Source organism: Somniosus microcephalus, chromosome 2, assembly GCF_052327205.1.
Source record: "Somniosus microcephalus isolate GS21.2 chromosome 2, FLI_Smic_1.0, whole genome shotgun sequence".
Lineage (NCBI taxonomy): Eukaryota > Metazoa > Chordata > Chondrichthyes > Squaliformes > Somniosidae > Somniosus > Somniosus microcephalus.
Window position 1 is genome coordinate 373,723,449 of NC_140988.1, and position 25,508 is coordinate 373,748,956.

Genomic DNA, 25,508 nt, shown 5'->3' on the forward strand with positions numbered 1-25,508 from the left:
TTAGCGCTGAGGTGGAGCGACTCCTGAAGGAGGGCATTATCGAAGGGAGCACCAGCCCATGGTGAGCCCAGGTTGTAGTTGTTAAGACCGCCGATAAACGCCGCCTGGTCATCGACTACAGCCAAACCATAAACCGGTACACCCAGCTGGACGCATACCCCCTGCCCCGCATATCTGATATGGTCAATCAGATTGCGCAATACAGGGTATTCTCCACCATTGACCTTAAGTCAGCATACCACCAACTCCCTATCCGCCATGAGGACCGCCAGTATACTGCCTTCGAGGCAAACGGCCGCCTCTACCACTTCCTTAGGGTCCCCTTCGGCGTCACCAACGGGGTTTCAGTCTTCCAAAGGGAGATGGACCGGATGGTTGACCAGAACGCGCTGCAGGCCACCTTTCCCTACCTGGATAACGTCACCATCTGCGGCCACGGCCAGCAGGACCATGACGTTAATCTAGCGAAATTCCTCCGTACGGCCCAGTGGCTGAATCTAACATACAATAAAGAGAAATGTATGTTTCACACCACGCGCCTTGCCATCCTCGGCTGCGTAGTGGAGAACGGAGTCATCGGGCCCGACCCCGACAGAATGCGCCCCCTTATGGAGCTCCCCCTCCCCCACTGCCTAAAAGCACTGAAGAGATGCCTGGGGTTTTTCTCTTACTATGCTCAGTGGGTGCCCATCAAGTCCACCTCCTTCCCCCTGACATCAGAGGCGGGTGCTGCCTTCACTCTTATCAAGAGTGATATTGCGAAGGCCACAATGCACGCAGTGGATGAGTCCATCCCTTTCCAAGTGGAGAGCGATGCATCCGACTTCGCCCTAGCTGCAACCCTTAACCAGGCGGGGAGACCTGTGGCCTTTTTCTCAAGGACCCTCCAGGGCCCCGAGATTCGACACTCCTCTGTCGAAAAGGAGGCCCAGGCTATTGTGGAAGCGGTGCGACACTGGAGGCATTACCTGGCCGGAAAACGATTTACCCTTCTCACTGACCAGCGTTCAGTTGCTTTTATGTTCAATAATAAGCAGAGGGACAAAATCAAGAACGACAAGATCTTGAGGTGGAGAATTGAACTTTCCACCTACAATTACGATATCTTGTACTGGCCCGGGAAACTCAATGAGCCCCCAGATGCTCTATCACGAGGTACATGCGCCAACGCGCAAGTTGATAGACTGCGGACCCTCCACAATGACCTCTGCCACCCCGGGGTCACCAGATTCTGCCACTTCATTAAGTCCCGCAACCTGCCCTACTCCATCGAGGAGGTCAGAACTATGACCAGGAACTGCCAAATCTGTGCCGAATGCAAACCGCATTTTTATAGGCCAGACAGAGCAAGCCTGATCAAGGCCACTCGCCCCTTCGAGCGCTTGAGCATCGACTTTAAGGGGCCCCTCCCTTCCTCTGACCGCAACGTGTACTTCCTCAACATTGTTGAGTACTCCCGTTTCCCGTTTGCCATCTCTTGCCCAGACATGACCAGTACCACGGTCATCAAATGTCTGAATGACCTCTTCGCCTTGTTCGGGTTCCCCAGCTATATACATAGCGACCGGGGCTCATCTTTCATGAGCGACGAACTTCGTCAGTACCTGCTCGCGAGAGGTATTGCTACGAGCAGGACCACCAGCTACAACCCCTGGGGGAACGGCCAGGTGGAAAGAGAGAACGCGACGGTTTGGAAGGCCGTCCTCTTAGCCTTAAAATCTAAGGGCCTTCCAACCTCTCGCTGGCAGGAGGCCCTCCCTGCGGCGCTCCACTCCATCCGGTCACTGCTTTGTACTGCCACTAATGCCACCCCTCATGAGCAACTGTTCGTTTTCCCCAGGAAGTCCACATCGGGAACCTCGCTACCGACATGGCTGACTTCTCCTGGGCCCGTCCTACTGCGGAGGCACGTGAGGACCCATAAAATGGACCCCCTGGTCGAGAGGGTGAACCTCCTACACGCCAACCCCCAGTATGCCTACGTGGCATACCCAGACGGGCAGGAGGACACGGTCTCCATATGAGACCTCGCACCCTCGGGCGCCCCTGAATCACCACCGTTATTATCCACCACTTCTCCCAACCCAACCCCTGTAGACGGCATGCCGGAGCCCCAGGACCCTTCGTCGACCACTCAGACACCAGACTCGACGTTGGATACTGCAGCACCGCCGCCGCTGCTCCGACGATCAGGACGGCATACAAGGCCTCCTGATAGACTTACCTACACAAACTTTTAGTACACTTCACCCCGCCGGACTCAATTTTAAACAAGGGGTGAATGTGGTAAACCACTGTTATTGTTTTCATTGTTGTTCACTACTGTTATCGTTATTGCACATTGTTACCTTTTGCTACTCACTGTGTACCAATGCATGCCTCAGCTGGCTCCGCCTACATGACCTGGTATAAAGGTGGCTGCCCGGCAACCCACTTCCTTCTTGGAACCAGTCGTCCACGAGAGGCATGCTCTGTTCTTTAGTTAATAAAAACCTTTTCATTACTTTCCTAATTCATCGCCTTTTATGGAGTAATTGATAAGCGTATCACATACTGCTCAAGGAACCCGTCCCTAATACACTCTATGAACTCTTCCTCAATGCTGCCATGCCCAATTTGATTAGTCCAGTCAATATGAAAGTTAAAATCCCTCATGATTATAGCTGTTCCCTTATTACAAGCCCCAACTATTTCCTGATTTATACTCCGACCAACAGAGTTGCAACTGCTAGGAGGCCTATAGACTACGCCCACTAGTGACTTTTTCCCCTTATTATTCCTTATCTCCACCCAAACTGTTTCACTATCCTGATCCTTTGACCCAATATCATTTCTGACTATTGCAGTGATTCCATCCTTGATTAACATAGCAACCCCACCTCCCTTTCCTTCCTGTCTGTCCTTCCTAATTGTCAAATACCCTTGTATGTTTAGTTCCCATTCATGATTATCTTGCAGCCATGTTTCCGTAATGGCCCCCAGATCATACCCAAGTGTAGTTATTTGCACCGTCAACTCATCAATTTTGTTACGAATGCTGCGTGCATTCAGATAAAGAACTTTCAAATATGTTTTCTGACAATTTATTCCTGCTTTTACCCCTTTTACTACTTTACCTTTATCATTATACATTCTGTCCCTTCCTGACACGCTCTGGTTTTTAATTCCCCCACTGCTACCTTGCTCTATTGCCTTCTCCGCTGTCATTTTTATTTTTCGCTCTTTCAAAACCTCCCCCCCACTAATTAGTTTAAAGCCCTCTCTGCAGCCCTAGTTATTCGATTCGCCAGGATTCTAGTCCCAGCACTGGCCAAGTGAAGTCCATCCCAACGGAACAGCTCTCGCCTGTCCCAGTACTGATGCCAGTGTCCCAGGAAGCAAAACCCATTTCTCCCACACCAGTCTTTGAGCCACGCATTTAACTCTCTAATTTTATTTACCCTAGCCAAATTTGCATGTGGCTCAGGTAGTAATCCAGAGATTATTACCCTTGTGGTTCTGCTTTTTAAGTTGGCCCCTAGCTGCTCAAACTCCCTCAGCAGAACCTCCTTCCTTGTCCTATCTATGTTGTTGGTACCAACATGGACCACGACAGCTGGATCCTCCCCCTCCCACTCCAAGTTTCTCTCCAGCCCAGAGGAGATGTCCTTAACCCTGGCACCGGGCAGGCAACACAGCCTTCAGGACTCTCGCCCTCGGCTGCAAAGAACTCTATCTATCCCACTAACGATACTATCCTCTACCACTACAACATTCCTTTAAATCCCCCCACTTGAATGGCCCCCCACTCCACGGTGCTGTGGCCAGGTTGCTCATCCTCCCTGCAGTCCCTGTTCCCATCCTCACGGGAGTAAGAGCCTCAAACCTGTTGGACAAGAGCAAGGGCTGCGGCTCCTCCAACACTACCTCCTGGATCCCCGTACCTGCCTCACTTCTAGTCACACCCCCCCTCCCTGATGTGTCTCAGTGTTTGAAGCTCGGACTCCAGCTCTTCAACATGGAACCAGGATTCCTCGAGCAGCCAACACTTACTGCAAATGTGATCACTGTGAGCATCAATGGTGTCCACCAGCTCCCACATATTGCAGCAGCAACACATCACCTGATCTCCCATTCTATGTATTTATTAAATTTATTAATATTATTTTTAAATACCGTCTGCTCCGATTCTAGATGATGAATATCGCACCTTAGAAACTATAAACCACAGAGTTTAAGCTTAAAAAGAGAGAAATACTTACCAACCAATCACTTACCCGCTTTCCGGTGACGTCACACTTGGATTACTTTTTACCTCTCTCCTTCCCTCTGACTTCGGAGACTGGAGATTGGTACGCCTTACCTGGGTCTCTCAAGCCTTTTTAAGCTTCCCACTTGCGCCTCCCACCGACACCCGCGGTCTGAGGCCTTACCTGGGTCTCTCAAGCCTTTTTAAGCTTCCCACTCGCGCCTCCCACCGACACCCGCGGTCTGAGGCCTTACCTGGGTCTCTGAAACCTTTTTAAGCTTCCCGCTCGCACCTCCCGCCGACACCCGCGGTCTGAGGCCTTACCTGGGTCTCTGAAGCCTTTTTAAGCTTCCTGCTCGCGCCTCCCACCGACACCCGCGGTCTGAGGCCTTACCTGGGTCTCTGAAGCCTTTTTAAGCTTCCCGCTCGCACCTCCCGCCGACACCTGCAAGTAATCCTAAGGCCTCAATGTGAAATCCCCATTTGCCAAATGACAGACGCCATAACTGCAGCAGTTGCCACCAGATTTTTTATGTACAAGAAACTGATGGCATTAAAACTATATACAAGACTTTGCACCCAAGTGACTACCCTTGTGATTAGTGGTGCTTTATTTTTCTCTTACGCGTGCTCCTACGTAGTGGTACCCCTGTGGCTTCAGCAGATGTGGAGGTCCCTTGCTCACTTTCCTGCTGCTCCTGTCTCGACACCTTTGGCGGGCGTCCTCTGGGGTGGCGAGCCTGTGAGGGCTCGCCAGCAGTCTGCTGCTCCTGCGGCTGTGCAGGGGTTGAGACTCCTATCTCACTTGGGTGTGGACTCCGGCGGGGCTCTGACCGAGGGCTTTGAAGTGGCATGGAAATGTGAGCGCGTGGAGAGGAGCCCCCACTTCCTTGAGGTGTGCCAACAACCTCCCTCTCATGGGTCAGCTCCCCCTCAGTGCCTGCAAGTGGCTGGAGAGCACCTTAATGCACATCAGTGGGGCCATGGGGACCCATATCTGCACTGGAAGTCCTGCTCAGAGGGTCTTCCATGAAGGTCTGGTTTCGGTGCTCAATAGATGCCCATCGCTCCTCAGAAGATGTCATTCTATTCTGAGCACTCACCATGTTTTCGATACCCTGGCGACTAAGCTCCTCCGTGGCTGCAGCCCTCCTCTCCTCGGCTGCAGCCCTCCTCTCCTCGGCTGCAGCCAGCCTTACCACGGAGGTAGCCATCCTTTCTGTGGTGATGCTTTCATGCGCCAATGACTCCAATAAGGCTCTGCTCATGCTCGCCATGGACTCCTCCATTCGCTCCACACTCGCAGCGACCATGGAGATAAAACCCGCCAGAGACAGGCATGCATCTGTGCATGGAGATCCATCACCTTCTCTCTTGCAGACGGACCCAAAGGCATAGGGTCGACATGCAGCTGAGCTGAGCTGGCAGAGGCCTGCGCCCTCCAACGAGTACTCTCCACTGCTGTCCCTGTCTCCACAATCTGCTGATGCTCACTTGTGAGCTGTGATACACCAGGTGACCACACTACTCTATCTCGCGAAGGCCCCACCGAGGTGTGAGTGTCTGCGCTGGTGCTGGGTGCGCTAAATTTTGCTGATGCTGCGCCCTCAGAGGTTGGAACTTCCTCTGAGGCGTCTGGCTGCTCTTCCTCCTCCGCAGTGGAGACGGGGGCTTTGGATGGTCCTGTGGGGAAGTAAAGGAAAGAGTTAGAGATGTGATGCCAAGGTTACATGCACATTGGATTTTGCAGATGCTCGTAAGGCCAAATGATGTAGCTTCAGAACCATTACAGTGAATCATGCTATGTCAATGAGAGAGATGGAAAACTATTCTGTCACCAGCTTGTGGGCTTGCTCCTGTCTCTCCTTCCCCAGCTTCCGGAGCGACGTCACCCCCAACAATCTCCATCACTGCTTCCTCCCAGGGGGTCAGGTGCGCGATTGAGGGTGGTTCTCCTCCAGTCCTCGCTCGCTCTCTCCTATTGTGAGCTCTCTTATCCTGCAATGAGGGAGACAAGTGGAGTTTGAGTGAGAGTGCAGGAGTGAGTGTAGAGATTGCATAGCATAGATACTTAGAAGGAGACAAAGATGGTGTGAGGCTGCAAGACCAAGGGCCCTCCCTGTGTGTTGTCAGTTGTGTTCCAAGCATCAGAGTGAGAGGCAGTGTGAGGGCTGCATGGTGGAATAGTTATGTGAATGTGAGCATAGAGATAGGGAATGGGTAAGGGTGCATGGATGTGACTGTGAAGTGGGATGTGGAGGAAGAGATTGCTGAAGCCGAGTGCTGTTGGGGAAAGGCAATGGGGATCAGGTTGAGGGTGATGGAAACTTCATACTTTTCCTGTACGGTGAAGGTCATGGAAGCGCTTCCTGCACTGCATCCCGGTCCGGCGGGCGACTCCCTGCAGTCAGCTCCATCCATGCAGCCCTGGTCTCTTTGGGAGGCCTCTTCCTCCCTGAGCTAGGGAAGAGGACCTCCCTGTGGGCCCTAACCCCATCCACCAATGTCTGCAATGACGTCTCATCAAATTTGGCGGCAGCTCGGCCTCTGCCGCTGGCAGCAGCTGGTGCAGGCTCCTCTGCCATTCTGTACGACTGGTTGGGAAGCCTGCAGAGGTTGAGAAGCTTGCTGGACACTTTAAAAGTACCACGAATGATGACATCATACTGTGGGGCTTTCTGACTGGAAATGGACAATTAGCAAGGGTGCCCACACGCTGGAAATAAATTGGCCAATTGAGCGAAAATTGCGTGCAGCTGGCTGACCCATTTAGATTCGGGTCGGAACCCGACATTCGGGGAACCCGACAATTCCCCGCACCTGCGAAAAAATCGGCACCTTAATGTCTGATCCTCACTCTCAGCTTCGTATCCTCATTCTTAGTGACCCATAGAATCATAGAGTCATAACAGCACAGAAGGAGGCCATCGAGTCGGTGCTGGCTCTCTGTAGAGCAATCCAGTCAGTCCCATTCCCTCGCTCTATCCCCGTAGCCCTGCAAGTTTATTTCCCTCCAGTGCCTATCCAGTCTCCCCTTGAAAACATTGAGTGTCTCCGCTTCCACCACTTCCGTTGGCAGCGAGTTCCAGGTCCTCACCACTCGCTGCGTAAAAATGTTTTTTCTCACATCCCCCCTGTATCTCTTGCCCAAAACCTTAAATCTGTGTCCCCTAGTCCTTGTACCATCAACTAGTGGGAACAGCCTTTCCCCGTCTAGCCTATCCAAACCCGTCATAATCTTGTACACCTCTATCAAATCACCCCTCAACCTCCTTTGTTCTAATGAAAACAAATCCAGCTTCTCCAACCTGTCCTTGTAGCTAAGATCCCCCATCCCCCAAACCATTCTGGTAAATCCCCTCTGCACCCTCTCAAGGGCCTTCACATCCTTCCTAAAGTGTGGTGACCAGAACTGGACCCAATACTCCAGTTGTGGCCTAACCAGCGCTTTATAAAGGTTCAGCATAACTTCTCTACTTTTGTACTCAATACCTCTATTTATGAAGCCCAAGATTCAATATGCTTTGTTAATCACTTTCTCAATATGTCCTGCCACCTTCAGGTCCCTCTGTCCCTGCACACTCTTTAAAACTGTGCCATTAAGTGTATATTGCCTCTCCCTGTTCCTTCTGCCAAAATGCCTTTCGATGTTCTGTTGCAGTCGATTGGTATCATCATCACTGTTTGCCACGCCCCCAAGTTTGGTGTCATTGTCAAATTTAGAAATTCTACACTGTATTCCAATATCCAGGTATATATATATCAAAAAAAGCAGTGGCCCCAGCACTGACCCTTGGGGAACACCACTGTCTACCATCCTCCAGTCTGAAAAACAGCCATTTACCACAACTTGATGATTTCTGTCCTTAAGCCAATTCCTTATCCAAGCTGCCACTGACCTATTCCATGAGCCTCAATTTTGTTAACCAGCCTTCTATGTGATACTTTGTCAAACAGCTTCCGAAGATCCATGTAGACAACATCCATGGCATTCCCTTCCTCAATCCTCTCTGTTACTTCATCAAAAAATTCAATTAGATTAGTCAAACACGATCTGCCTTTTACAAATCCGTGTTGGCTCTCCATAATTAGCTTAAACCTCTCCAAATGCCCGTTAATTTTTTCCTTGATTATTGTTTCTAAAACTTTACCCACCACTGATGTTAAACTGACCGGCCTGTAGATACTAGGATTGTCTTTACATATTTTCTTGAACAATGGTGTCACATTTGCCACTTTCCAAGCCTCAGGCACCTCTTCCGCATCTAGGGAAGATTGGAAAATTATGGCAAGTCCTTCCGCTATCTCCTCCCCCAATTCCCTTAGCAACCTGGGATGCAAGCCACCTGGACCAGGCGACTTGTCCACTCTAAGCATACCCAGTCTTTCTATGTCTATCAATTTTCACCCCTTCCATTGCTTCTACCTTTTCCACTTCTACCGATATTTTGTCAGCATCCACCTCCTTAGTAATCTCAGCCCCTTGTCCTGATTCTTAGTGTCTCATCCTCACTCTTAGCTCCTTACCCTCAATTCTTAGTGTCTCATCCTCGCTCAGCCCCTTACCCTCATTCTTGCTATTCGTTAATTTAACAGGAATCAAAGCAGACCACGGCGCACTTCAGGACCTACGTGGAGAACCATACCAGACACTCAGATGACCTGAGCCGGAAGCAGATCAGAATCTACCAGCTTTACAGCAGGACCAGTGGCAAACATGTCCAGGTGCTGGGCAAAAAGATCAATGCCAACGGGGAAGATGGTGGCAAATACGGTAAACGTCTTGTTCAGTGAGGCTTGAAAGATAGAAACATAGGAAAAGGAGGAGGCCAATCAGCCCCTCGAGCCTGTTCCACCATTCAATTAGACCATGGATGATCTGTGGGTGATTTGTATCTTAACTCCATCTACCCGCCTTGGCTCCGTAACCCTTAATAAACTTGCCTAACAAAAATCCATCAATCTCAGTTTTGAAATTTTCAATTGACCCCCCCAGCCTCGACAGCTTTTTGGGGGAGAGAGTTCCAGGATTCCATTACCCTTTGTGTGAAGAAGTGCTTCCTGACGTCACCTGCTGAACAGCCTAGCTCTAATTTTAAGGTTATGCCCCCTTGTTCTAGACTCCCCCACCAGGGGAAATAGCTTCTCTCGATCTACCCCTTCAACTCCTTTAATCATCTTAAACACCTCAATTAGATCACCCCAATCTTCTATATTCGAAGGAATACTAGCCCAGTCTATGCAACCTGTCCTCATAATATAACCCTCTAAGCCCCGGTATCATTCTGGTGAATCTGCGCTGCTCCCCCTCCAAGGCCAATCGATCCTTCCTGAGGTGCGGGGCCCAGAACTGAACGCATTATTCCAGATGTGGTCTAACCAGATATAAATAACTACAACATAGATGCATCTGGCCACCTGCGTCTTTAAGGTTCCAGGCAAAAGGGAGTCTTTCAATTAATGCCCTTAAAGTCTCATTGAGTAAACGTGTTTTATTTTTTTTATTTCATTCATGGAATGTGGGCGTCGGGAAGAAGGGAAGTAGACAAATAGCTGGAAACTATAGATCAGTTAGCCTAACATCTGTGGTTGGCAAAATGTTGGAGTCCATTATTAAGGAAACAGTAACAGAGCATTTGGATAAACATAATCTAATAGGACAGAGTCAGCATGGTTTTATGCAGGGGAAGTCATGTTTGACAAATTTGCTCGAATTCTTTGAGGACATAACAAACAGGGTGGATAAAGGGGAACCAGTGGATGTAGTGTATTTGGACTTCCAAAAGGCATTTGACAAAGTTCCACACAAAAGATTACTGATCAAGATAAAAAATCACGGGATTGGGGGTAATATACTGGCATGGGTGGAAGATTGGCTATCTAACAGAAAACAAAGAGTTGGGATAAATGGTTCGTTCTCGGGCTGGCAATCAGTAACTAGTGGTGTTCCGCAGGGGTCAGTGCTGGGACCCCAACTTTTTACAATCTATATTAACGATTTGGAGGAGGGGACCGAGTGCAACATATCCAAGTTTGCCGACAATACAAAGATGGGAGGTAAAGCAGCGAGTGAGGAGGACATAAAAAACCTGCAAAAGGACATAGACAGGCTAAGTGAGTGGGCAGAGATTTGGCAGATGGAATATAATACTGGAAAGTGTGAGGTTATGCACTTTGGCAGAAAAAATCAAAGAGCAAGTTATTATCTAAATGGAGAGAAGCTGCAAAGTGCTACAGTACAAAGGGATCTGGGGGTCCTGGTGCATGAAACACAAAAAGTTAGTATGCAGGTGCAGCAGGTGATCAGGAAGGCCAATGGAACCTTGGCTTTTATTGCAAGGGGGATGGAGTATAAAAACAGGGAAGTCTTGCTGCAGTTATACAGGGTATTGGTGAGGCCACACCTGGAATACTGCGTGCAGTTTTGGTTTCCATATTTACGAAAAGATATACTTGCTCTCGAGACGGTTCAAAGAAGGTTCACTCGGTTGATTCCGGAGATGAGGGGGTTGACGTATGAGGAAAGGCTGAGTAGGTTGGGCCTCTACTCATTGGAGTTCAGAAGAATGAGAGGCGATCTTATCGAAACATATAAGATTGTGAGGGGGCTTGATTGGGTGGATGCGGTGAGGATGTTTCCATTGATGGGTGAGACTAGAACTAGGGGGCATAATCTTAGAATAAGGGACTGCCCTTTCAAAACTGAGATGAGGAGAAACTTCTTCACTCAGAGGGTAGTAAATCTATGGAATTTGCTACCCCAGAGAGCTGTGGAAGCTGCAACATTAAATAAATTTAAAACGGAGATAGACAGTTTCCTAGCAGATAAAGGAATTGGGGGTTACGGGAAGAGGGCAGGGAAGTGGACGTGAGTCTAGATTCGGATCAGCCATGATCCTATTGAATGGCCTACTCCTGCTCCTACTTCTTATGTTCTTATGTTTAGTGCCCATCCCTATTTGCCTTTGAGAAGGTGGTGGTGAGCCACTTTCATGAACCGCTGCAGTCCACGTGGTGAAGGTCTTTGCAGCAGTTTGGTACAACCGAGTGGCTTGCTAGGCCATTTCAGAGGGCAGTTAAGAGTCAACCACATTGCTGTGGGTCTGGAGTCACATACAGGCCAGACCAGTTCGTCTGAGTTCTTCAAATTAGGAGGATCTCAGGTTCAATCCCTAGTCCATGATGATTTCGGCCAATGTGGCACTAGAGGCAATGCAATTTTCTTCATCGTCCTTGGGCTACGGAGGAGAAAATTGGCTAGGACTTTCTACATCTAATTGCTATCTCTGCTAGGGTATGTGTGAAGACCGGATAGGCACTTCTCTGTGGTACCCAATCCCTTGTCCTGGATTAAGCAGCTGGTATCATTAAAAGCGACCATAAAGCTGCCGGATTGTCGTAAAACCCAACTGGCTCACTGATGTCTTTTAGGGAATGAAACCTACCGTCCTTACCCGGTCTGGCCCTATATGTGACTCCTATCCCACATCAACGTGGTTGACTCTTAACTGCCCTATGAAGTGGCCTAGGAAGCCACTCAATTATATCAAACCATTACAAAGAATAATAAGAATAGCACCGTGGGAGCACCTTCACCACATGGACTGCAGCGGTTCACGAAGCAGGCCCACCACCACCTTCCCAGGGCAACTAGGGATGGGCAATAAATGCCGGCCTTGCCAGCGACGCCCAGATCCCGAGAATGAATTTTTAAAAAAGCCTGCCAACACGCACTGTCCAGGCTCATTACCGAATAATGGCTGTGCTTTGATGAAGTTCGGAGGGCAAACAGCGGAGCTGTATAACAACGTGACTCAGGGTGCCTCAAGAAATGAGTGGAGTAAATCAGAACGGGTGTTTGACATGCATGAAAACCTATCACCGTGTTTAGGAGTCAAGCTACTAACGAGTAATACCAAGTTTTGAAGCAGTCTCAATTTCCATTTACAGAGCTTCCTTAACATAGTACTTCTCCCGCTTCACGTCACAGAGGCGGGACACATAGCCAGCAGTAGTACGAAGACATTTGGGGAGGTGATTTAAAGCTTGGTCATAGACGTAGGCTTTGAGGAGGTGCTGGGGGAAGAGGTAGCAAGACAGTGGGGTTTAGGTAGAAGGTTCTGGACTGTCGGGCTCAGCTGCCAGCGATAGTGAAACAGAACAAGGGAGGATGCAGAGAAGGCCAGGGTCAGAAAAGTGGATGGCGCGCACTTACATGTCGGGCAGGGGGAGTTCAAAGCGGGCAAGGTGGCATTTGTAAATGAGGATGAAGATTCCGAGATTGTTGGGCAGCTGGTAGGTATGGGAGTGATAAGAGATCAGGAGATAGGATGTGGGTGTCAAAGTTGTGGCTACGTTGGAGTTAGTGTGAGGTGGAGCACCGGACATCTATGAGGAGAAGTGAAGAGAGCATGGATAAGAACATAAGAACATAAGAAATAGGAGCAGGAGTAGGCCAATCGGCCCCTCGAGCCTGCTCCAACATTCAATAAGATCATGGCTGATCTGATCCTAACCTCAAATCTTCTATCACTCTCCATCCCACCCGAACCCATGTGATCTCCCGAGAGAGGCGAAAAACCAGATAAAAAACCCAATGGCCAATTTGGGAGAAAAAATCTGGGAAATTCCTCTCCAACCCATCTAGGCGATCGAAATTCTTCCAGGAGATCACTCTGCCCCTATATTTTCTACAGTACTTACCTTCTGTAAAGGCGATCTCCACCCCAGCCAGGAACAGGAATAAAACCATCTCCTGAAATCTAACACAGAATTAGAACACAAGAAGTAGGAGCAGAACCAGGCTACACGGCCCCTGGGCCCGTTCCACTACCCACAGAGCCATGACCATTCCGAACCTAGACTCATGTCCAATTTCCTGCCCGCTCCCCGTAACCCTTAATTCCCTTTACTTCTAGGAAACTATCTATTTCTGTTTTAAATTTATTTAATGATGTAGCTTCCACAGCTTTCTGGGGCAGCAAATTCCACAAACCTACCACCCTCTGAGTGAAGAAGTTTCTCCTCATCTCAGTTTTGAAAGAGCAGCCCCTTATTTTAAGATTATGCCCCCTAGTTGTAGTTTCACCCATCATTGGGAACATCCTCACCGCATCCACCCGATCAAGCCCCTTCACAATCTTATATGTTTCAATAAGATCGCCTCTCATTCTTCTGAACTCCAATGAGTAGAGTCCCAATCTACTCAACCTCTCCTCATATGACCACCCCCTCATCCCCGGGATTAACCGAGTGAACCTTCTTTGTACTGACTCGAGAGCAAGTATGTCTTTTCTTAAGTTTGGACACCAAAACTGTGTGCAGTATTCCAGGTGCGGTCTCACCAATACCTTGTATAACTGCAGCAATACCTCCCTGTTTTTATATTCTATCCCCCTAGCAATAAAAGCCAACATTCCATTGGCCTTCTTGATCACTTGCTGCACCTGCATACTAACTTTTTGAGTTTCGTGCACCAGGACCCCCAGATCCCTTTGTACTTCAGTACTTTCCAGTTTCTTGCCATTAAGATAATAACTTGCTCTGTGATTTTTCCTGCCAAAGTGCATAACCTCACACTTTCCAGTATTGTATTCCATCTGCCAAATCTCTGCCCACTTACTTAGCCTGTCTATGTCACTTTGCAGGTTTTTTATGTCCTCCTCACGCACTACTTTCCCTCCCATGAAGGTTAGAAACATATAAAAATAGGAGCAGGAGTAGGCCATTCAGCCCTTCGAGCCTGCTCCGCCATTCAATATGATCATGGCTGATCCTCTATCTTAATACCATATTCTCGCTCTCTCCCCATACCCCTTGATGCCTTTTGTGTCTAGAAATCTATCTATCTCCTTCTTAAATATATTCAGTGACTTGGCCTCCACAGCCTTCTGTGATAGAGAATTCCACAGGTTCACCACCCTCTGAGTGAAGAAATTTCTCCTCATCTCAGTCCTAAATGTCCTACCCCATATCCTGAGACTGTGACCCCTTGTTCTCGACACTCCAGCCAGGGGAAACATCCTCCCTCTGCATCCAGTCTGTCTAGCCCTGTCAGAATTTTATATGTTTCATTGAGATTCCCTCTCATTATTCTAAACTCTAGTGAATACAGGCCTAGTCAACCCAATCTCTCCTCATGCGACAGTGGTGGGAGTGAAGTCATCGCCGAGATTGGCGTTATTGTGCAGATGGATTTGGTGGCCTTAACGATAAATAGAATAGCAGGTTTGAAGCTCAGCTCAGGGTCAATCAGGACACTAAAGGTTCTACACCGTTAGGATAGAGCGAGCAGCCAGGGAGGGGGTGGAGTCAAGATGAGGATGTGTAGTTTTTGGTTAAAGCTGAACAATGTGGTTTCATTTGGAAGGAAAGGTTGGCTTGTTCGGAACTCGATGACAGACAATCAATGGCAGCACAGTGGTGGTCCTGAAGCCGAGGGTGGTATTTACTACTTGACCCGAATTATTGGCCCATAATTTGCTGTCAAAATAACAGTGAGGCTAATGGTGCTCGGCGTTACTTACGTGCGAATGCTGTAGCAACTTCAGGCGAGGGTAGATGCGCAATTAACTGTGGAAATCCAGAAGCTGCTGTCCAAGATGCGCTGCTCCACTATTAACTTTGTGAAAACGGCCTCTCGCTGCCGACCTCACCATTGAAATGCATTGAACGGTGGGAAGATACGAACTAAACTCTCCACAGGAAGTTAGAGCTGGTCTGAAGTGACGCAAGGAACCTGTTTTGGAGCCATTTAAGGCCCGCGCATAGTTAATTAAGCCTGGATTAACCGTCAGAGATTCTTTTAATGATGTGCTAAGTGTAAATTACTGCCAATGAACCTCTCTGGCACCGAAAATTAACTATTACAAATGTGAAGACTCCTTCCTTCAGGTTTCAATTGCTGTTGGATATTTTAAAAAGTAAAATTAAAAATTTTTTTTTTTTATATACTTTTCCTTTCTGTCTCTTTTTTTCTCTCTCTTAATCCAATCTTTCTTTCCCTCTAGTCCCCTTTGGTACTGTGAGCAGTTCTGGGCACCACACCTTAGGAACAGCACCTCATCTTCCGATTAGGCACTCTGCAGTCTCCCGGACTCAATATCGAGTTCAACAATTTCAGATCATAACCTCGGCCCCTATTTCATTTTTTCTTGTAATTTTTCCACTCCTTTCCCCCCCTCCTCCTTTCCTTTTGTTTCGCTCTCACACCTGGCAGCTATCCCTTGCCCTACCAGTACACTTTACACCCAATCTCAGCCTATTACCATCTCGTCTAGCTTCTAACACCTTTTATTGTCTCTTTTTTACTTCTTTTGTTTCTTTTATTCTTTTGTCCGATCGCAGCCCTGCCTCCGATCTATCTTTTCTTTCCAGTTTTGAAGAAGGGTTCGACCCGAAACGTCAACTCAAATTTCTGTCCATGGATGTTGCCTGACCTGCTGAGTTTTTCCAGCATTTTCTGTTGTTACTTAGGAAGGATATATTGGCCTTGGAGGGAGTGCAGCCTAGGTTTACCAGAATGATTCCCGGACTTCAAGAGTTAAGTTACGAGGAGAGATTACACAAATTAGGGTTGTATTCCCTAGAATTTGGAAGGTTAAGGGGTGATTTGATCGAAGTTTTCAAGATATTACGGGGAACAGATAGGGTAGAGAGAGAGAAACTATTTCCGCTGGTTGAGGATTCTAGGACTAGGGGGCATAGTCTAAAAATTAGGGACAGACCTTTCAGGAGTGAAGTTAGGAAATCTGCACGGCGGTAGAAGTTTGGAACTCTCTTTAGCAAATTAATGCTAGATCAATTGTTAATTTTAAATCTGAGATTGATAGATTTCTGTTAACCAAAGGTATTAAGCAATATGGGCCAAAGGCGGGTATATGGAGTTAGGTCGCAGATCAACCATGATCTCATTGAATGGCGGAACAGGCTCGAGGGGCTGAATGGCCTCCTCCTGTTCCTGTGTCCCTCTCTTTATTTCTCTACTTGTACCTGATTTAACATTGAATTCACCCACTCTAATTTACTCTTCCTTCTCAGTCCTTGCGCTGTTTATTTCACAATCCTTCAATCTCATTGGTTAAGGAGATACACAGTTGCTTGCCCTCTTCACTCAGGTCCCGGATTCCCTCGCTGCGCCGTTATCAGCTCGCGCTTCCAGCTACTTGCGGTGCAAAATATCGTTGGGATTAAACGGGAAAAGGCAAGTCTAACTCTCGGCAGATGGCGTTAGATTCACTCTTACGGCAAATTGGGGCCCAATATTTTGTTAACTTTGTCCCTACAAATTAATTAGTGTCAGCTGTGGCTCAGTGGGTAGCACCCTCGCCTCTGAGTCAGAAGGTTGTGGGGTCACAGTCCCACTCCAGAGACTTGAGCGCATAAAACCTAGGCTGACACTCCAGTGCAGTGCTAAGGGAGCGCCGCACTGTCGGAGGTGATGTTTTTCGGATGAGACATTAAACCGAGTCCCCGTCTGCCCTCTCAGCTGGACGTAAAAGATCCCAAGGCACAATTACGAAGAAGAGCAGGGGAGCTCCCCGCGTTGTCCTGGCCAATATTTATGTACGTGTCTATTCGCAACACCAAAGTTCTGATTGGTCCCCTTGGATGACAAGACCTGATTGTTGATTGGTCCCCTTGGAGGACAAGGCACACCCAACAGTTTCTCTGGAATGTGTAATTAGATCCTGCCTGCCTACGTGATCAGTTAGTTTGCAAAGTGTAATTCGAGCCATTCTGACTGCCAGTCTCCAGACAGAACAGAGCTCACATAGAACAGGGCTCACCCTGGCGGGTTTGGACCTTCTCCCACCCCCTGCTCAAGTTCCTGACCTCCTCCCCTCCGCCCCCCACCGAGTTCCTAACCTCACTCCTGCCCAAGTTCCTGACCTCCTCCCCCTCCGCCCCCCACCGAGTTCCTAACCTCACTCCTGCCCAAGTTCCTGACCTCATTCCCCCCTGCCCAATTTCCTGAACTTCTCTCTCCCCCCAGTTCTTGACCTTCTCTCCACCCCCACTTCCTGACCTTCTCTTCCCCCCACTTCCTGACCTTCTCTTCCCGCCCAGTTCCTGACCTCTCCCCCCCACTTCCTGAGCTTCTCTTCCTGCCCAGTTCCTGACCTTCTCTTCCCCTGAGTTCCTGACCTTCTCTTCCCGCCCAGTTCCTGACCTTCTCTTCCCCCTGGTTCCTGAACTTCTCTCCCCCGAGTTCCTGACCATCTCTCCACGCCCCCAGTTCCTGACCTTCTGTTCACAGCCCCAGTTCCTGACCTTCTCTCCACGGCCCCAGTTCCTGACCTTCTCTCCACGCTCCCAGTTCCTGACCTTCTCTCCACGGCCCCAGTTCCTGACCTTCTCTCCCCGCTCCCAGTTCCTGACCTTCTCTCCACGCCCCCAGTTCCTGACCTTCTCTCCATGCCCCCAGTTCCTGACCTTCTCTCCCCGCTCCCAGTTCCTGACCTTCTCTCCACGGCCCCAGTTCCTGACCTTCTCTCCACGCTCCCAGTTCCTGAACTTCCCTCCACGCCCCCAGTTCCTGACCTTCTCTCCCCGCTCCCAGTTCCTGCCCTTCTCTCCACGGCCCCAGTTCCTGACCTTCTCTCCACGCCCTCAGTTCCTGACCTTCTCTCCCCGCTCCCAGATCCTGACCTTCTCTCCACGGCCCCAGTTCCTGACCTTCTCTCCACGGCCCCAGTTCCTGAACTTCTCTCCCCCCTCCCAGTTCCTGACCTTCTCTCCACGCTCCCAGTTCCTGACCTTCTCTCCCCGCTCCCAGTTCCTGACCTTCTCTCTCCGCTCCCAGTTCCTGACCTTCTCTCCCCCCAGTTCCTCACCTTCTCTCCTCCCAGTTCCTGACCTTCTCTCCCCCCAGTTCCTGACCTTCTCTCCCCCCCAGTTCCTGACCTTCTCTCCCCCCAGTTCCTGACCTTCTCTACCCCCCAGTTCCTGACCTTCTCTCCCCCCAGTTCCTGACCTTCTCTCCCCCCAGTTTCTGACCTTCTCTCCCCCCAGTTCTTGACCTTCTCTCCCCCCCAGTTCCTGACCTTCTCTCCCCCCAGTTCCTGACCTTCTCTCCCCCCAGTTTCTGACCTTCTCTCCCCCCAGTTCCTGACCTTCTCCCCCCCAGTTCCTGACCTTCTCTCCCCCCCAGTTCCTGACCTTCTCTCCCCCCAGTTCCTGACCTTCTCTCCCCGCTCCCAGTTCCTGAGCTTCTGTCCCCCCAGTTCCTGACCTTCTCTCCCCCCAGTTCCTGACCTTCTCTCCCCCCATTTCCTGACCTTCTCTCCCCCCAGTTCCTGACCTTCTCTCCCCTCAGTTCCTGACCTTCTCCCCCTCAGTTCCTGACCTTCTCTCCCCCCAGTTCCTGACCTTCTCTCCCCGCTCCCAGTTCCTGACCTTCTCTCCATGGCCCCAGTTCCTGACCTTCTCTCCACGCTCCCAGTTCCTGACCTTCCCTCCACGCCCCCAGTTCCTGACCTTCTCTCCCCGCTCCCAGTTCCTGACCTTCTCTCCACGGCCCCAGTTCCTGACATTCTCTCCACGCCCTCAGTTCCTGACCTTCTCTCCCCGCTCCCAGTTCCTGACCTTCTCTCCACGGCCCCAGTTCCTGACCTTCTCTCCACGGCCCCAGTTCCTGAACTTTTCTCCCTGCTCCCAGTTCCTGACCTTCTCTCCCCCCTCCCAGTTCCTGACCTTCTCTCTCCGCTCCCAGTTCCTGACCTTCTCTCCACGGCCCCAGTTCCTGACCTTCTCTCCACGCCCTCAGTTCCTGACCTTCTCTCCCCGCTCCCAGTTCCTGACCTTCTCTCCACGGCCCCAGTTCCTGACCTTCTCTCCACGGCCCCAGTTCCTGAACTTCTCTCCCCGCTCCCAGTTCCTGACCTTCTCTCCCCCCTCCCAGTTCCTGACCTTCTCTCTCCGCTCCCAGTTCCTGACCTTCTCTCCACGGCCCCAGTTCCTGAACTTCTCTCCACGCTCCCAGTTCCTGACCTTCTCTCCCCCCAGTTCCTCACCTTCTCTCCTCCCAGTTCCTGACCTTCTCTCCCCCCAGTTCCTGACCTTCTCTCCCCCCAGTTCCTGACCTTCTCTCCCCCCAGTTCCTGACCTTCTCTCCCCCCAGTTCCTGACCTTCTCTCCCCCCAGTTCCTGACCTTCTCTCCCCCCAGTTCCTGACCTCTCCCCCCAGTTCCTGACCTTCGCTCCCCCCAGTTCCTGACCTTCTCTCCCCCCAGTTCCTGACCTTCTCTCCCCCCAGTTCCTGACCTTCTCTCCCCCCAGTTCCTGACCTTCTCTCCCCCCAGTTCCTGACCTTCTCTCCCCCCAGTTCCTGACCTTCTCTCCCCCCAGTTCCTGACCTTCTCTCCCCCGCAGTTTCTGACCTTCTCTCCCCCCCAGTTTCTGACCTTCTCTCCCCCCAGTTCCTGACCTTCTCTCCCCCACAGTTCCTGACCTTCTCTCCCCCCCAGTTTCTGACCTTCTCTCCCCCCCAGTTTCTGACCTTCTCTCCCCCCAGTTCCTGACCTTCTCTCCCCCCCAGTTCCTGACCTTCTCTCCCCCCCAGTTTCTGACCTTCTCTCCCCCCAGTTCCTGACCTTCTCTCCCCCCAGTCCCTGACCTTCTCTCCCCCCCAGTTCCTGACCTTCTCTCCCCCCAGTTCCTGACCTTCTCTCCCCCAGTTCCTGACCTTCTCTCCCCGCCAGTTTCTGACCTTCTCTCCCCCCAGTTCCTGACCTTCTCTCCCCCCCAGTTTCTGACCTTCTCTCCCCCCAGTTCCTGACCTTCTCTCCCCCCCAGTTTCTGACCTTCTCTCCCCCCAGTTCCTGACCTTCTCTCCCCCCAGTTCCTGACCTTCTCTCCCCCCAGTTCCTGACCTTCTCTACCCCAGTTCCTGACCTTCTCTCCCCCCCAGTTTCTGACCTTCTCTCCCCCCAGTTCCTGACCTTCTCTCCCCCCCAGTTTCTGACCTTCTCTCCCCCCAGTTCCTGACCTTCTCTCCCCCCAGTTCCTGACCTTCTCTCCCCCCCAGTTTCTGACCTTCTCTCCCCCCAGTTCCTGACCTTCTCTCCCCCCCAGTTCCTGACCTTCTCTCCCCCCCAGTTTCTGACCTTCTCTCCCCCCAGTTCCTGACCTTCTCTCCCCCCAGTCCCTGACCTTCTCTCCCCCCCAGTTTCTGACCTTCTCTCCCCCCCAGTTTCTAACCTTCTCTCCCCCCAGTTCCTGACCTTCTCTCCCCCCAGTTTCTGACCTTCTCTCCCCCCAGTTCCTGACCTTCTCTCCCCCCCAGTTTCTGACCTTCTCTCCCCCCAGTTCCTGACCTTCTCTCTCCGCTCCCACTTCCTGACCTTCTCTCCCCCCAGTTTCTGACCTTCTCTCCCCCCAGTTCCTGACCTTCTCTCCCCCCCAGTTCCTGACCTTCTCTCCCCCCAGTTCCTGATCTTCTCTCCCCCCAGTTCCTGACCTTCTCTCCCCCCCAGTTTCTGACCTTCTCTCCCCCCAGTTTCTGACCTTCTCTCCCCCCAGTTCCTGACCTTCTCCCCCCCAGTTCCTGACCTTCTCTCCCCCCCAGTTCCTGACCTTCTCTCCCCCCCAGTTTCTGACCTTCTCCCCCCCAGTTCCTGACCATCTCTCCCCCCAGTTCATGACCTTCTCTCCCCCCAGTTCCTGACCTTCTCTCCCCCCAGTTCCTGACCATCTCTCCCCCCAGTTCCTGACCATCTCTCCCCGCAGTTCCTGACCATCTCTCCCCCCAGTTCCTGACCTTCTCTCCCCCCAGTTTCTGACCTTCTCTCCCCCCAGTTTCTGACCTTCTCTCCCCCCAGTTCCTGACCATCTCTCCCCCCAGTTCCTGACCATCTCTCCCCCCAGTTCCTGACCATCTCTCCCCCCAGTTCCTGACCATCTCTCCCCCCAGTTTCTGACCTTCTCTCCCCCCAGTTCCTGACCTTCTCTCCCCCCAGTTTCTGACCTTCTCTCCCCCCAGTTCCTGACCATCTCTCCCCCCAGTTCCTGACCTTCTCTCCCCTCAGTTCCTGACCTTCTCTCCCCCAGTTCCTGACCTATCCCCCCAATTCCTGACCTTCTCTCCCCCCAGTTCCTGACCTTCTCTCCCCCCAGTTCCTGACCTTCTCTCCCCCCCAGTTCCTGACCTTCTCCCCCCCAGTTCCTGACCTTCTCTCCCCCCCAGTTCCTGACCTTCTCCCCCCCAAGTTCCTGACCTTCTCTCCCCCCAGTTTCTGACCTTCTCTCCCCCCAGTTCCTGACCTTCTCTCCCCCAGTTCCTGACCTTCTCTCCCCCCAGTTCCTGACCATCTCTCCATGCCCCAGTTCCTGACCATCTCTCCATGCCCCAGTTCCTGACCTTCTCTCCCCCCAGTTCCTGACCTTCTCTCCCCCCAGTTTCTGACCTTCTCTCCCCTCAGTTCCTGACCATCTCTCCCCCCAGTTCCTGACCTTCTCTCCCCCCAGTTCCTGACCTTCTCTCCCCCAGTTCCTGACCTTCCCTCCCCCCAGTTCCTGACCTTCTCTCCCCCCAGTTCCTGACCTTCTCTCCCCCAGTTTCTGACCTTCTCTCCCCCCAGTTCCTGACCTTCTCTCCCCCCAGTTCCTGACCTTCTCTCCCCCCAGTTCCTGACCTTCTCTCCCCCCAGTTCCTGACCTTCTCTCCCCCCAGTTCCTGACCTTCTATCCCCCCAGTTCCTGACCTTCTCTCCCCTCAGTTCCTGACCATCTCTCCCCCCAGTTCCTGACCTTCTCTCCCCCCAGTTCCTGACCTTCTCTCCCCCCAGTTCCTGACCTTCTCTCCCCCCAGTTCCTGACCTTCTCTCCCCCCAGTTCCTGACCTTCTCTCCCCCCAGTTCCTGACCTTCTATCCCCCCAGTTCCTGACCTTCTCTCCCCCCCAGTTCCTGACCTTCTCTCCCCCCAGTTCCTGACCTTCTCTCCCCCCATTTCCTGACCTTCTCTCCCCCCAGTTCCTGACCTTCTCTCCCCCCAGTTCCTGACCTTCTCTCCCCCCAGTTCCTGACCTTCTCTCCCCCCAGTTCCTGACCTTCTATCCCCCCCAGTTCCTGACCTTCTCTCCCCCCAGTTCCTGACCTTCTCTCCCCCCAGTTTCTGACCTTCTCTCCCCCCAGTTCCTGACCTTCTATCCCCCCGCTAGTTTCTGACCTTGTCTCCCCCCAGTTCCTGACCTTCTCTCCCCCCAGTTCCTGACCATCTCTCCCCCACCCCAGTTCCTTACCATCTCTCCCCCCAGTTCCTGACCATCTCTCCCCCCAGTTCCTTACCATCTCTCCCCCCAGTTCCTGACCATCTCTCCCCCCAGTTCCTGACCACCTCTCCCCCCCAGTTCCTTACCTTCTCTCCCCCCAGTTCCTGACCACCTCTCCCCCCCCCAGTTCCTTACCTTCTCTCCCCCCAGTTCCTGACCATCTCTCCATGCCCCAGTTCCTGACCTTCTCTCCCCCCAGTTCCTGACCTTCTCTCCCCCCAGTTCCTGACCTTCTGTCCCCCCCAGTTCCTGACCTTCTCTCCCCCAGTTCCTGACCATCTCTCCCCCCAGTTCCTGACCATCTCTCCATGCCCCAGTTCCTGACCTTCTCTCCCCCCCAGTTCCTGACCTTCTCTCCCCCCAGTTCCAGACCTTCTCTCCCCCCAGTTCCTGACCATCTCTCCATGCCCCAGTTCCTGACCTTCTCTCCCCCCAGTTCCTGACCTTCTCTCCCCCCAGTTCCTGACCTTCTATGCCCCCGCTAGTTTCTGACCTTGTCTCCCCCCAGTTCCTGACCTTCTCTCCCCCCAGTTCCTGACTTTCTCTACCCCAGTTCCTGACCTTCTCTCCCCCCAGTTCCTGACCTTCTATGCCCCCGCTAGTTTCTGACCTTGTCTCCCCCCAGTTCCTGACCTTCTCTCCCCCCAGTTCCTGACTTTCTCTCCCCCCCCCAGTTCCTGACCTTCTCTCCCCCCAGTTCCTGACTTTCTCTCCCCCCCCAGTTCCTGACCTTTTCTCTCTCTCCCCCCGACAAGATCCTGACCTCCTCCCCACCCCTCCCCCACCACTGAGTTGCTGATCTTCTCCCCCCTCCCATATCTCTCTCTCTCTCTCCCTCCGATCCTCTCTTCTCCCCCGGCCAGTATGGATCCAGTGATGGGCTTTCTCCCAAGAAGCTTGAGGAAAGCATGGCCCACACTGCACTGCAGGCCGTAACTGTTGGGTACTGCGCATGTGCGGCTCCAGTGCACCATGCGCATGCGCGGAAGGACACAGAAATATTTGTGCAGATAATCACTTTGAATGTTTAATCCTCAATCAACATAACAAAAACAGATTATCTGATCATTATCACATTGCTGTGTGTGGGCGCTTCCTGTGGCAAATTAGCTGTCGCGTTTCTTGCATTACAACAGTGACTACACTTCAAAAAGTACTTCCATTGGCTGTGAAGTGCTTTGGGACATCCAGGGATCGTGAAAGGCGCTATAGAAATGCAAATCTTTTCTTTTCTTTTTTCTTTTCTAGGAATTATTTCTGGAAGACCTAGGGTCCTGCTTTTAGCCCCTGAAGTCAGTAATGACCAACACGTTATTTAAAGTTGTACTATGAACTATTGTCTGATAATATGTGTCGCAAAGACTAGCAGCGCTGAGGGTAAATGCAGCACCCCTACTATTGCTACCCAAGCGAACATAGGCTAACTCAATATGTACTTGATAGATTGCATGGTGGATAGTTTTTCAATACAGCCTGTGTAGAGCAAGTGAAGTAGCGTTGCTTTGTGATAAGATGCTATCTCTTCGTGTTGGCAATACTTTAAAGGTGGATTTAGCATTCATCCTTAAACGCAGTGTCCTTTCAAATCTCACCAGCCTTTGTGACTGTTTCTTTTTTGATGTAAATGTTTCATTTTCGGATAAAGTAACACTACGGGTAGGGGATCTGGTTCTACTTTAGATGCTCGCTGCAGGTTGGCCGTTGGATAGCTGCTTTAGGTGAAATTGTAAATAGAGGTATAGAGTACAAAAGTGTGGTAATTATGATGAACCTGTATAAAACACTGGTCCGGCCTCAACTGGAGTATTGTGTCCAATTCTGGGCACCACACTTTAGGAAGGATGTGAAGGCCTTAGAGAGGGTGCAGAAAAGATTTACGAGAACGATTCCAGGAATGAGGGTCTTCAGTTAAGTGGATAGACTGGAGAAGCTGCGGTTGTTCTCCTTGGAGCAGAGAAGATCGAGAGGAGATTTGATAGAGGTGTTCAAAATCATGAGGGGTCTGGACAGAGTAGATAGAGGGAAACTGTTCCCATTGGCGGAAGGGTCGAGAACCAGAGGACACAGATTTAAGGTGATTGGCAAAAGAACCAAAGGCGATGTCAGAAAAAACTTTTTTATGCAACAAGTGGTTAAGATCTGGAATGCACTGCCTGAAAGGGTGGTGGAGGCAGATTCAGTCACGGCTTTCAAAAGGGAATTGGATAGGTATCTGAAGGGCTACGGGGAAAGGGCGGGGGAGTGGGACTGGCAGCGAGATAGCATGGGCTTGATGGGCCGAATGGCCGCCTTCCGTGCTGTAACCATTCTATGATTCTATTCAGCACATCACATCTGTACCAGCTCTTTGGTCGAGCAATCCAAAACAAATCCAATTGTTCCTTTAAAGATGCAACGGTTTCTGTCACAACCACTCCCTGTGGCAAAGCATTCCATTCTCCATCTGTGTAAAGCAAATTCTCCTCACCTCTCTCCTCACACTCTTAGTGATAATTCCATCAAAATCTTTCATAACATTAAAAACCTCGATCGAATCTCCTTCTCTGCTCCAGTGCAAATAGTCTCTGTAGTTCAAGTCACTCCATGGCCTCAGCCCCTCCCATATTTCTAACCGCCTCCAGACCTACAACTCTCCGAGAACTCTGCGCTCCTCCAATTCTGGACCCTTGTCCATCCCCCAATACCGTCACCCCACCATTGGCGGCCGTGCCTTCAGCTGCCTGGGCCCGAAGCTCTGCAATCCCCTCCCTAAACTTCTCAGCCTCTCGCTCCTCCTTTAAGACCCTCCTTAAAACCTACCCTTTTGACTAAGCATTTGGTCCCCTGTCCTAATGTCTGCTTCTTTGGCTCACTGTCCAATTCTGCCTGATTACACTCCTGCGAAGCACCTTGGGATGTTTTACTGCATTAAAAGCACTATATAAATGGAAGTTGTTGTTGTACTGTCTTTAGGGTGGATTTTAACTCCATCCACCAGATAAAAACTGTGGAATCGGAGTTAATATCCAAA

At 51.0% G+C, this 25,508-nt stretch overlaps 1 protein-coding gene across 1 annotated transcript in view; it reads left to right on the forward strand.

Moving 5' to 3' along the window:
- fgf24 (fibroblast growth factor 24) overlaps positions 1–25,508 on the forward strand; it is a 165,914-nt gene that overhangs the window by 99,836 nt on the left and 40,570 nt on the right. Inside the window, exon 3 of the mRNA XM_086004960.1 lies at positions 8,825–9,002. Within this exon, the coding sequence (XP_085861086.1) occupies positions 8,825–9,002 (178 nt within the window). The remainder of the gene's footprint in view (positions 1–8,824; positions 9,003–25,508) is intronic.